Source organism: Abrus precatorius, unplaced genomic scaffold (genome assembly GCF_003935025.1).
Source record: "Abrus precatorius isolate BTA unplaced genomic scaffold, Abrus_2018 Scaffold10, whole genome shotgun sequence".
In the NCBI taxonomy this organism is placed as follows: Eukaryota; Viridiplantae; Streptophyta; class Magnoliopsida; order Fabales; family Fabaceae; genus Abrus; species Abrus precatorius.
Genome location: NW_020874292.1, coordinates 1869861 through 1884160, shown reverse-complemented (window position 1 = coordinate 1884160; position 14300 = coordinate 1869861). Strand labels below are relative to the sequence as shown.

The window sequence follows — 14300 nt, the reverse complement described above, 5'->3', positions numbered from 1 at the left end:
GTTCTTTACTTGATTCTCATCACTCAACCCAACTTTTGTTAATTATCGACACATGAATTATGAATATATAAATTTCACTTTTTATTATATGATTTTTTATTTTATTTTCAATTCCTTCTTTTCTTTTGTTTATCATATATTTTACACTTTTTGAAAATGTAAGATTTATTGATATATTTTACCAATGAATCTTATATTATTTTTATAATATTATATATCAAGTTTTCCATAACTTAGAAATTTATAAACATGTTATTTAAATTTTGATATTTATTTGCATTTAAAAAATATAATATTTGTTAAGATAAAATAATATATTAAAAAGTTATCAAACAAATTAAGTATTCAATTTCAATGAATTCTCACACTCTCCCTATATGTAGCATTGTCGATCCATTGTTTGTGACATAGGAAACTGGTTCAGTAAATCTTGTGTTTCTTTGGCTAATAGAAAGTTTCTACCAAACAGATTCATGCAATCAATTATGCTTTGGTCGCTTCCAATAACTTTCAATAATTGATATTTCTTTAAGATCTTTATCGGTTTTGCTCTAAAATTGACGTGTTAAGGATACGTTTCAGGTTTTAAAATATACCTTTTTAATATTTGAAAAAATCTAGTAATTTTAAATTTAAAAAATTATCAAAACATTTTTTGCCTTTTTAAAATTATTTATAAAAAAAATAAGAAAACTTTTTCGTGAATAAAACACAAATGTGACCCGAAAAGCAAGTTGAAAGAAGTATTAGCAAAAGTTATTGGAAATAAAATAAGAGAGAAAAGCTAAGGATCCATGCATGGTGTGTCCGTATCTGCTATGCTGAGTGGAATTCCTTTTAAAGTTCTTTAAAAATAGTTATGGACTGATCATATGCACTTACGCAGCATTGATCTTATCCATTCTAATCCATTAAAGATCAATAATAACCTTTAATCAATTGAGGAGATGCCATCATGTGAATGTGAATGTGAATGTGAATATGGAATGCGAAACTTATGGTCCAATTTTCTGAATCAAATAGTAGTGAGAGAGACCTAATTCATTAGTGAGTTTGCGAGCCATCATCAACCATTACCTTTTGTTTCTATTAGGAAAATACTAGTCTTCAGATCTCTGCTCTGAAGTAATGACGTCCTTCTGACTGTCTGACTGCTGTTGATGTGGCCTGACGTGAGAAGGATACCTACAAAAGGCACTCCAATGCTGAAGTTATGATTCGGTTCTAAATAATAAATGCTATTTAATATTGAAAGTCAACCCCTTACCTGTACTTCCTAGCTTCCTTTTATAGGTAATATTATGGATTAATGGACTTGCTGAGTCAGTCTGGTTTTGACCCTTTAATTAGAGAGGATTAATGATTTGGTTGTTACCTTGGGTTCATTACCTTTAATGTTGGTTGAGAGGGTACTCGACTTGATCTGACTGAAGAAGTATTCGGTTTCCTTTTCTGCAGGAAAGACCGAGTACTATCTTATCCGGTACACCTCTTTCATGCGTTCTTTCTGTAATATACTTTGCATCCAAACCTCCATATGACTAAAAATTATCCTTAATATATTTTCCTTTTCTGTTTTAGCGATATGTATTCTCTGTTTTTTAAAATAAAAATTCAAACCAAACACAATTTAAAAATTTTGAAAATAAAAATTATGATATAACAATATTTGAGACTCGATCCTGTTTTAGTTGTGTTGTTGGGTACATTTTCCTTTAGTATATTTTGCATGCATCATTCGTGGATCAACAATGAGTTAATTGGATTAATTTTTTCTCTTAAAAAATATCTTAGTGAGTGGAAGTTTTCACAATTTTGGATTTTGATCCTAATCAACCTTAGAAACTATTGTCATAATTGGGAAATAAAACCTTTCAACTATAACAATTATTGGTTGTTGCATGGTGGTTTTGATAAATCGATGCAAGACCTTTGGATCAACACACAAAGATAAAGGTTAGAAGGCACGTGTAGTGTTAGATATTGTTTATTTGAAAAATTGAAACAAGGAGTTCATTAGAAATGTGAATGTCAAAATCAGTAAAGAAATTATAATGCTGGATATAAAGGCTGAAGACGAGGATCTGAATTTGTAGAAATTTTACAAATGAAACGTCTATTTGCTTTATGACAAAAACAATTGTAAGAAAAAATTATTTTCCAAAAATCAAGGTCAATGTGCTTGAAGGAACAAAACACAAACTCTAGATATTTTCATTCGTGCTTAAATTTGAGAAGAAAGAATCAAATTCTTACAATTAATTTTATTTGGGGATTCCGGATAAAGTATGTCATGGAAATAAAAATTACTTTCGTGCTTGCTGATCCAGTTCTTAGAATCAAATTAGGTTACTTTATATTCGTCAACTAGTGAAATACTTAATTTTATTAAATATTTTTGTTATGATAAGTTAACTAATATAAACTCTTTTTACTAAAAGCAATTGTTAATTTTTCTCCAAGATGCGGGATCAAATTTCCTAAAAACGATAAAAACTCAAATAAGACTAAGTTCCTAAAAGGGGAAAACGTTTCATAACACACAAACAACTATTTCGGAGGTTGCTTACAGATGTAAAATAAAACATAATTAAACTCTAAGATCCAAGGAATCAACGGTTGCTCGGGCCTATAGGCCCATGTTCCGGCCTAGTATTGATTGGTCAAATTCAAACATTCAGCCCAAATTCAACGACAAAAAAATACTCGGCCCAAATATTTAGTCGTACAAAATTATTCTGTTATAACATTTGTACCATGACAAGAAAAAAAAAAGGAAACAAATGTACAAGTGTTTTTAATTTATTTGGTCGCAAATTATTAATTCCATGGATCTGTTAAAAAATAGAGTTATCATGAATTTGATAAATTCAATGTATACAGTATGACGCTTGAAATCATCAGTCTCGCTTCACACCTAGGCCCAAGATGGGCCTAGTGTTGCATGGGCAAGGTCAAACATTCAGCCCAAGTGTTTCTAAATGCTGACCATTTTTTTTTTCTTGGACACTTTAATAACTTTGTTTTATTTACTTTTCATTGCCGTTTTACCATGACTCCGAAAGAGTCAACTAACCCCTTCACGATGCGTGCACAGCCAATGCATCTCCCTGTGAATTTTTATAAAAAGCCGTAAAGATCAAATTAATTAATGGTTTAATTTTGATAGATAGTGTAAAAAGTTATACACTGAATCCTTCAATCGTGCAACGTCGTGTTATTAACAAATATAGGCAGCATTACTTATGGATGAGACGTGAGTATAAAAACTAAAGAGCATGCATTCACACTAATCCCTCACTGCCTTGTCTATATATAAGGTTACATAAGTAGCGAAGCACATTATCTACTCTACAAACAGAAAGTGCCTACTTGCTAGCTCAACACTAAATACAATATATAGAGGAATTCTATTTCTAGTTTCTAGCTATGTGGCTAATCCCCGCAAGTTGCCTAGGCTCATACTTTATATTTTGGTACACATTGAGATTTGACCAATAGGCAATGCATTCGTTGTAGTTCCCGCATTGTGGGTGCCCGAAGAGACATTGACCAGTTATAGCTAAACCTTCATAACACCGTTCTCTGTTTCTTCTTCTCCCTCTTTGTTGGGCTCCTCTAGTTTTTGCTTGGTTGATGCTTGTTTTTCCAAATTCTCAATTATAATATCAATCTTGGAGTCATCATTTGTGGTGATTTGCAGTGACTTTGTGTCTCCTACATTTGCTTGTGCTAATTTCGAGTCTGAATAGTCCTTGGCTTTGCCCCACACAACCGAGTAAAGGCCCAATGCGATGACGATGCCTCCAATTATACTGTAATATATACAAAATTATTATTTGCCAATGCAGGGAATTTTGTTGCATCGGCAACCGCACAATCTCTAATTTTTTGGATTCAGAAAGCTCCACCCTCTGAAGTTTCAAGAAAGTTCAAGGAAGTACACGTGGGTGTATTAGTTTAATTGGAGTCATATCATGTCTTTTTTTTGTTAACAGGTCACATCATATCTAGCTACTGCTGTATCATCATTATTTGTTATATTTGTTTTGAGTGAAAACATTCATTGGACCATTTTTCTTTTCCCGCGAATAAAAAACATTAAATAGGGTGATAAGTGGTAACTTGGCTGCTAATTGGCTATTCACTAATAATGCTATATAATTTATGAGTTTTCTTACTAAACTATTTGTTTTAAAAATTAAACGGATTAAATGAATGAAGAATGCATTTGTAATTTCTAATGACAAATGTTAATAATTGTTTTAAAATAAAAAAAATTATTATGTAAAAATATATAATATAACGTTTATATTTTAAATAATCATAATTTTTTAAAAGTGATTTAAATGTTTTTTAATTGATGTCTTTGATGCACCTTTTAAAAAGACTTTTTATTTGAGATATAAAATGTAATAAGTATTACAATAAATTTTTGATAAAAAAATTGCTTAAAAAGATAAATGTTAATCAATATCCTAAAGGTGTTATTTTAAAAGTAAAATATATTTATTAAGAAATATTATTATTACATTCTTATAAATTTTTTCAATGTGTTTTTAACATAATTTTCCAAAAAAAAAACATTTTTTTAATTTTTAACTTATATTTTTAGAATACTAATTAACAAGATTCATTAAAAAAAAAGTATAACTAGTTACTAGAAGGTTTAGGCATGTGAGTTTTCTTTTCCTCTGTTTTGTCATCAAGACAAATGAATTGAAAGCATGGATTACAAAAAATATTAATAAACTATGCATGTGAAAGCGTAGATTGGCAAAGATTAACCAAGGAAATAGAAATAGAAATATACCTTCCGAGATGGAGTTGTTCTCCCAATAAAAGAGAGCCCAAACCAGTAACAATGATCATGCAAAGAGGATTAAACGCTGTTGCAAATACGGGGCCTCTTATATTCATCACTAGCCCTTGAACATAGTATGCAATTCCTGAACTAATTAGTCCCTGAAAAAAATAAAAAGTCAATGAGATTAAATAAATTAAATTATTGGGATTTTCTAACTATTGTGACTTTTTTTTATTATTTATACTTTTTACTGTAGTAAATCTTATTCGAATTAAATAGAAAACCTCTTTTAATGGAGTCTAAGGGAAGGTGATGTGCTTGTAAATTGGTTAAAGGGATGCTATAAAATCGAACTCGTCTCTTTTGTTTTTTATGAAATATTATGGTAGCCACAGAAACTAGGTTTTTTCATCCACAAATACATTAGAGGTCCAACGTGAACCCTTTTCTTAAATGAAAACACGTTAGTGGACCCCAAAAATTTTGTTAGACTTAGCCTTGTCTTTAAATGAACCTTTGTCAACCACTGAATCAAGGCCCGAGAAAAAGCCACTTAAAAGTTATTTCGATTTTAAAAAATTAAAATCTGTGTTAATATTTTAAAAATTAAGGGTTAATATTTATTTTAATTGTTCATAACTCAAGACCTTATTGAAGTCATATCAAATCAATTCCGTGGTGTTTTGTGATTGAAGATCTGAATATATTAATTGACAATGTATTAGTGACAAAGTTTGCGTCATTGAGCATTTACAATTTTTAGCTTCATTTCATAATAAATTCTCTATAAAATTCTCATCAATGTAAAAAAAATTTCTTTTTCACTTTTGAAATTTAATATATGTTTGAAAAAATATTTTATATTTTTAAATTTAGACTATATATATTTTTTATAAGAGACAATTTTATTTAAATTAAATAAAATTATTATAAATGACAAAACTCTTACTATGGTTTAAACTTAAGACTGCAAATTTAGATGAAAATAATCTTTTTACTACTCGTGACTAAAAGGTGCTTAGTTGAATTCAAGTTATATATATATTTTTATTTAAGATGGTTAAATAATTTTTTTGTATTTGTAAAATTAATGTTTGAACACCCTAACCTATCAACATCTGTCTAAATAAATGCTTAAATACATGTTTTTAAAATTCTGTATTTCTTTAGTTATTATTTTTTACTCGATTTCATAACACACCATGGTATGTCCTGAAATGATCAAATTAAAACCTACGGTTGAAACCTAGCATCATTTGATATTATTTTTTATTTAAAAATATTTTTCTCTACGTTATCTTTTTTTAAAAGGAGTTAACTAAGTTTTATTTTGGATAAATAAAATTTATTTCATAAATTAAAAATAACTTATACTTTTTATTTTTTTAAATTATTTAACTTCTTTAAAATTTGAAGAAATAAATTATTTATAATTTAAAAAAAATATTTCTTATACCGACTTTTTTATATAGTAACTTCTCTAAAAATTTATTGAAATTAAGCTTAAATTTAATTTATTTAAAATATCTTTCTAAAAAATAATTTATGGTTTTAAAAGGGGGAAAAGTACTGTGGGTCATAACAGGAATTTGAAGAGTGTAATAAATTATACAAACCGTGTAAAGAGGAGCATAGAGTCTATAATCCCAACCAAGAGCCCAAGCGCGGGAGTGATGCTCAGCCACCAGTGCCACCACACTACCTTCCACTGTTCCCGCCAGGCATATCAAGGTCGCCAATGATAGCTCCGCTGGGTATCTTTTCACCGTTACGGACTGAAGACACAAATTATTAAGATCATGCACTCATTGCATATTTGCCACAAATCTAATAACTTTTTTGCTTTTAATATCAATTTCATTGTTCTAAATTAATACCTATATTTGGGAGTCTACTTCTACAAGTACACAACATTTCCCTTCTAAAATAGTTGGGCTAGTGGAACACTAGTGATGACTCTGGGTGTGTGCTTTTGCGGGGTTTACTTTACCTGTAAAATGTAGAAAGACGACAAAGCCACACAACCCATTAGTATATAAATGGCTCCAGCGGTTTGGTGGTTATTGGGAGAGGAGTGGCTTCCATTGTCTTGGTGGGTTGTGCTTCCAGAATGAAAAAGGTTGAATGCAGGGCCTTTGTAAATTGCCATTAGCAAAGCGCCTCCAAACGTTACCAATGTTCCAATCACTTTGGCTTGGCTCCGAATTTCCTTTAATTTTACACGCTCCAACCTAAACAAAACCAAAGCAAACGTTCATTGCACATTATATTGTACAGTAAATAGAAAAATATTATTCAGTACACGGACATTATGTGTTCTATTTATATATATATATATATATATATATATATATATATATATATATAAGTATTTATGCAATTCCCAATTATATATTATTAAATTGATTATAATTATTTACCGGACGAAGACTGCAAGCAAAAAGGTGATAGAGGGCACAGCGTTCACAATAGTAGATGTGAATGAAGCCGAAGTATACTTCATCCCCAAGTAAGTGAAGCTTTGATTGAAAACTGGCCTGGTCAAAATTAGCCATGTAATTAACAAGGTTATTATCCTGCAAAGGAAGATAATTTTTGCCCCTATTGCACGGGCATACGCTGCAAGTAAATATGCGTTTGTATTCCTCTATATGCATATGCTTGCAGATACGGTTGTTGCATGTATTGTATATGTGTAAGGTTAATTTTAGATCATTACTCCAGGAATCCCAGGACCATTATCTGTAGAAAGACTGGGAGTGTCATCTTAGGCCTACTCTTCCTGAAAAAAGAAAACAAGAAGTAAAAACAATTGAGAAATGTAACGTCAAAATTGAGTTCCCACCATCATAAAAAAACACCACTGATAAAATCTACAAAATATGTATATAATTTTAGTAACTTATTAAAATAAACTATTTAAACTTATTTTAATAAGCCGTACATTTATAGAGAAAAAAATGACAAGAAAGACAGGGAATGAACGTGTAAAGGGAGTGAGGAAAACAGTGACACCTTTCAAAAATGAATGCGAAAGGGGCAAGGGCAATTGTGGCCATGGCATTTCGATAGACAATGAACACAAAACGATTCATGCCATGGTTGAGAACGTCCTTGCCGAAGATGTAATTGCCGGCCATGCCAAATTGCAAGCCAATCATTAAGATGTATGGTTTTGCATTAGTAAAAAGTAGGCCTAATTTGCCATTCGGATTTACGGCACTCATCGTGTGTGAGTGACTGATCCAAGAGAGAAGAGTGAAGAGAAATGCTCTTTGGTTTGTTACCAACACACCTTCATATAATACGTGAGATGGATGCCCTTCCTTTTATACACGAAAAGCAAAAGCAAAAGTGCTATAATAGCAATGCCCCTAACACGTCTTTTATCTTTTATTTCCGGTAACCACTGTCTTACATTATTTTTTAATTAAAAATTATTAAAAAAATCCATTTAAATTATAATAAATAAGTGCATTAATATAACATTTTTTATATTTTCTAATTTCTTAATTAATAGTCTTAATATAACCTATTAACATTCTCCTTTATCTTTTATAAGTTACAATGAGACACACAACATCTGTCACTGTTATTCTCTTAAAGCAAAAGTTTAAAGTTATTCTGCTAAAAAATTAATTTTTAATTAAATAATTATACATGACTAATTAAAAGTTTTAACTTAATTTTAATATTAATTATTTAATTGATATAGTGAAAAAAACTCTGATCGAAACTGTGCGGGAAACACTAACCGTGCAACTGTTTGCAGTTCTGACTAAAACTGCGTCACTCTTTGCGTGTTTGAATTAATTTAGAACAGGGCACTTTAGCAAGGATGGTATCAAATTTGAACATAAGACCACTACAGGACATAAAACCTGGTTTAGACTGAACTTGAAAAATAAATTAATCAGAGAAGAACACGGGTTTTGCTATAAATGAGAATCAGTGTCCACTTTCTACCACAAATTGGTATTTAAGAAAATGGGCAACAGCTGATACGGAGATCAAATTTTTGACTTGCGAATTACCTTCTATAGCTACACTTTTTAAATAAAATTCATCATTTTACAAAATTTTAACTCGCAAAATACACAAAATCAGATTAACAAAAGGGTCGGATTGAGTTCCGATTCTCCTTCCTCAGTTATTTTTAAAACACATGAATATTTTAATTGTTTATGAAAATGTAAGTTTATTAATAAAATTATATATATATATATATATATATTATATATATAAAAAATTAAACCTCATATACACACATATATATATATATATATGATTGAAAATTTAAAACGTAAAAAGTATAATTAAAAACGAAGTGGAATTTGATTGACTTGTTCTGACACGACAATAGAATCAATTTATCTAATCATGCAACAAAGCATAATGATTTCTTCCACGTGTCAACTTTACATTAAGTTGTTTCTCGATCAAATTTCTATCAATTCTAAACCACCATAATTGAAAGATTGTACATTGGTATAACAATTATTAGTACTACAAAAATTGGACATGTTCAACTATTTATATCCTAAACGGACCACTTGCTCCTCAGGCTACTACTGTCCAATCACACTCAAATAAGTATGTTTTTTTTATAATTAACGAAGTATATATAACAAACGAATGATAAAAGTCATTTAAGTCAGATTTTAGGTTTCAATTTTTATATATATTAAAAAAATTTAATGATAGACTTATCTATTATATTTAAGTATGTAATTTGAATTAAATTAGATAAAAATAAATAAATATATATATACTTTATACATATATATAAATTATAAAATTTTTACTGATCACTTTAAATTACACAATCTTTTTTTAATTAATATTTAATTGGTATGGTGTTAAATTATTAATAAAATTGCACTTAATACATATAGTTTAATTAAAATTTTAATAATATCTTATATTATAAGTTTAACAGTATTTATTAAAATGAATTAATAAAATGTCAAAATTATAAATTATTTTTATAATTTTTTATTCATAAAATTATGAGACACATGGTTCAAAGAGAAAAAATAAATAAATTCTACAATAGCTTAAGGGAAGTTTTAATGCTAAGACAAACAACTTTTACGCTTTGTTTGGACCAACGAGTGAAATAGAGAAAAAAGTATAGAAGAAAGAATATAGGTAAAATATAGAGTAAAAATAAAAGTGAGAAAAATATTTATTTTGTTTTTTAAAATGAATAAAAATATAATATAAAAATACTTTATATTAATTTAAAATTAAATTTATCCTAAAAATTTATTTTTGTTTATAATATATATAATAAGTTAAATTTATTAATTACTTTTCTAATTTTTTTAATAAAAAAATTATTTATTTTTTAAATAAAATACAAAAATGCTAACAGCCCATAATCGTACCTTCACTGGCAAGAAAATGTTCCAGTGAGCCTCACAATTTAATTTTCCATACATTCACTGTGAGACAAAGTTACAAATATGGTGAATCAACTAAAAATCAGTCAAATCGTGAAGCGAACGGATGAATTGATGGTTGAGGTAGTCACAAATAAGGTGGCCAGCATGGTAGGTCGAAAAATTATTAGAAGGTCGATAATTATATACTCTTAGTACTTATGTTATGTGATAATTTTTCATAACTTTTGAAAAAATTACATATACTAGATGATTTTGTTTTGTATTGACAATTCTACACGTGTTTGTATAAAAATTTAGATCATCTACAGTTTTGACAATAACTGTATATTACAGATTACCATTTGTATAAATAAAATAAATTTATTTAAATAATTTGTTTAAGTGAATTTTGTGAAAAAATAATTTTAACTCTTTAAGCTAATTTTGCTTAAATCAGAATTCGCTTAAGCAAATTTATTTTGCTTAAACGAATAAAAAATTATAGCTTGCAGTTTTTGTTAAATCTGCAGGTTATCCAAATTCATTTGTATAGGGACGCTTTAGAATTTTCTACTTGCATTAATTTTTCTTTTTAATTTGTTTTCCTGTATGTTAATTGGAATGTGTCTTTTTTATTTGATTTTCTTTCTCCATTAATTAACGTCCAAAGTAAAAATTAAATAGTATTTTTTTAGTTGTTGCTTATATAATCTTTTTTTTTATTTTTTTACACATCTAAAAATATAACAAACAATTAAATAAACATATAAAATTGTATATAAAATATTTTTTATGATATAAAAATGTACGTGGATGTTAAAGAATGAATTAAATACAAGAATGGATATTTTTATATTCAATTTTAATATAAAAATATGTGTTAAATTTATTATATTTATTTTTCTTTAAAAATTTATTTAAATTAATAATATATTATGTTTGTTATGTTTTTATTAATTTTTAGATAAAATCGTGATATGAGAAACTTAATTTAAAATTAAATAAAACCAAATCACACATAAATTATATAATACACAAACTAAAAGTGTAATTAAACTTAAAATATAAATTTTATTCTAAGATATTTAAAAATATTTTTTTGCTTGGTATTAAAAATTTAAGTGAAAGAGAAAATTTTTCTTACAATGACGCATCACTGTAGTATAATTAAGGACGTATAAATTATTTAAAATAATTATATTTACACTTTTAATTTTTAAAATTGAAAAAAAAGGCTAAATGTTCTCTCTGTTTTCTTATTTAAATAACATAAGTAGTATTGATTTTTCATTTATTTATTAATTATTTTTCTCTCGTTTCTGTTACATGACCAAACAAATATTTAGTTCTAAAATATCAGTGAAACGTGGCGGCGAAGATTATGATAGATAAATTTTGTACTTTTGTACAACAAAATCGACGTAAAAGTTCGGAGAATAAAAGAAATGTACATCTTCTAACCTGTGAATAAAATAAATCAAAACATGGGCATATCACTTTCAAAGAATGATTTAGTTCTTGACAACATTTATAAAACACATTTGAATCAAATGTCCGAATATTTTAAAAATTTGTCAATCACTAATAATTTAATGTTAGACTAATTTTTTATTAACATATTTTTTTTAGCAAAATCTAATTTGTTAAAATAAATACTATAAATTAACACTGACTATATATTACAAAAAATATATTTTTGTCAATAAAAATATTAATATATACTATCATTCATTAAATATGAATTTTGTCAAATCGAGTCAGTCCATTCTATCCCATTTAAAAAAATAGAGTAAATTTTCTAATTTTTTCCATTTACAAATGGGTTAACAAGCTAATAAGTCATGCGGTTAAAAACTAAAAAAAAAGTTGATAGATCAATAAATTAATAGATTAATTCATTTAAAATTAAAAAATATAAAAAATTACAAAAGTTAATAAAAAATTATATTTTTATATATATTATTAAAATTTAATATTTAATTAATTAATAAATTTTACTTTTTTAATTTAAAAATGAGTTCAATAATTAGTTCACCATATACAAATTAAAATAAAATAAAAGGTGTAAAGTATTTAACTCAATCAGTTATATTTAATAAATTATTCCATCGGACCCGCCCACTTTAACAACTCTACTTATAATAGTCTTATTAATTTATACCTTACTTAGGTAAATATATCAGTAATATAAAAAAATTAAATTATATATAATTAATGCTTGTAAAATGTGTTATTGATATAAATTTATATTAATTTTATAAACAATGGTTAATTTATATACTATCGTACATTTAATAAAATATATATATATAAGCAATCTTGTAAAAAACTTTTATCATTAAAAAAAAAAAACTAAAATTCGGTAATAATATGCTAATTAAGATACCGCAGGAAGAATATTGAGCTGGTCGTTCTGTGAAAGCTGTCAATTCGATATTACACGTGTGCACAATTAACATCGGATCAATCTAAAATGAATTTTAGATACTTATTATTACATTGTATCAAATCATTGATCTCATTTTTCTTTACACAGCATGCTGAGTTGTTCACATACTTTTTTATTGTGATACATATTATTATTTTAATCCTAACATGGCCCATATTATAAAGTACTTTAAGTGAATTTTGAGCTCATGAAGCTCAGCTTACCAATTATTAATATTTCGTAATTGTTACTTAATCATTGATGATATTAATGCCAAACTATATATCATCACGATTTTTATGGTCTTAATAGCAAACAACTAAGCCATGCAATTAAAAAAAAATGTTAAAAGAAAAAGTCAGGTTCGGTAGCAAACTAATAGTATATTAAATATATAATTCCCTTAATGTGAGTGTTCTGGTCATATATACAGTTATTTACCAGTTTGTAATACAAGAATAAGGGAAATTTATATTAATAAAAGTATTATTGTACATGTGTGTAATAAAAAAAAAACATGTTTTATTATTTTAAAAATATTTAGTTTATTTAATAAATTTTATGAGATAAATTTAACAGTTCAATCATATAATATTATCTTAATAATTATACATGTTAAATTTTAAGGATTTATGAATAACTTACATTTACTTATATAATACGTTAAAATGAAGATAATTAATTAATAAGTCATCAAATAATTTTTGAATTCTATATAATTTGTAAGACCTAATTTATTTGATGGAATTTTTTTAATTTAATAAGTAAATTTCATAATACATATTCTTAAAATAAATGAATATCACAGACAAATAAAAGACACGTAAGAAAATGAATTAAAATTCGTGGATAATGATCGTACTTGGTGAAAGATTGGAGAGAGAAACCCAGAGACAAAGGCACTATATTCTTTTTCTCTACCACACTAAACTTGAAGTAGAGAGGAGGAAGCTTTGGCTGATGAGCGTACATGGGAACAAACTGTATCATGATGATATTATATATTATCTATAATTGTTGGTGATAAGCAATTAAGGATAAGTACCATGTTTACATATTCGTCAAATGTTTATTAGTTGCAAGAAGCTAACTTCTTCCGCCACTAATTTTTAATTTGGATGTCATCTTTTCCCTCTAAAGGCTAATTTAATTAACATCTGTAAGTATGTTGTTCATAGTTGTTTCCAGTTCAGCATATCAGCATTGCATGCCTGATGAGGACGTGTCCCCAAAACAAGTGCCTTTCCTTTTCTTCTGATGATCTTTTCTTTTAGTTTAATGCTCTATATCTAAGTGGGCGACTTTGTCAAATAACATGGTTACGTTGGGTTTCATGTTCAGCATTCAGCATCTACTACACATATAAATATATTTTTTTAAAAACCAAAGCATGTATATTAAAAGATAGAAAATAAACTTCATTTCTAAAGATTAGAGTTTTCGAAGAGCTTATATGTGTGTGTTTAAGTGATCAAATAATTAGTTTTTAATCTTAACTGTCTATTTATAATTTTTAATCTTAACAAGCGTTCTTATCTAAATAACATGCATTATTTTTGTATATATAAAAGCACAATTATCACTTTAATCTTTTAATTAATTTATTTATTACTAATTATATATAAAAGCAATAAGGTGAGGCATGATGTGGTATGTTTGTAAAGAACAGCAATGATGT

The 14300-nt window shown here is 27.1% G+C and overlaps 1 protein-coding gene across 1 annotated transcript; it reads right to left on the bottom strand.

Annotated features, from left to right (window-relative positions):
* Positions 1 to 3562: 3562 nt before the first annotated feature.
* LOC113867257 (WAT1-related protein At4g08290-like) lies at positions 3563 to 8034 on the bottom strand. The gene is made up of 7 exons (XM_027502448.1): positions 7823 to 8034; positions 7527 to 7589; positions 7228 to 7344; positions 6798 to 7038; positions 6424 to 6582; positions 4814 to 4965; positions 3563 to 3815 (listed from the first exon to the last, which is right to left on the bottom strand). The coding sequence occupies exons 1-7, from the start codon at positions 8032 to 8034 to the stop codon at positions 3563 to 3565; spliced, it is 1197 nt and encodes a 398-aa protein (XP_027358249.1).
* Positions 8035 to 14300: the final 6266 nt, after the last annotated feature.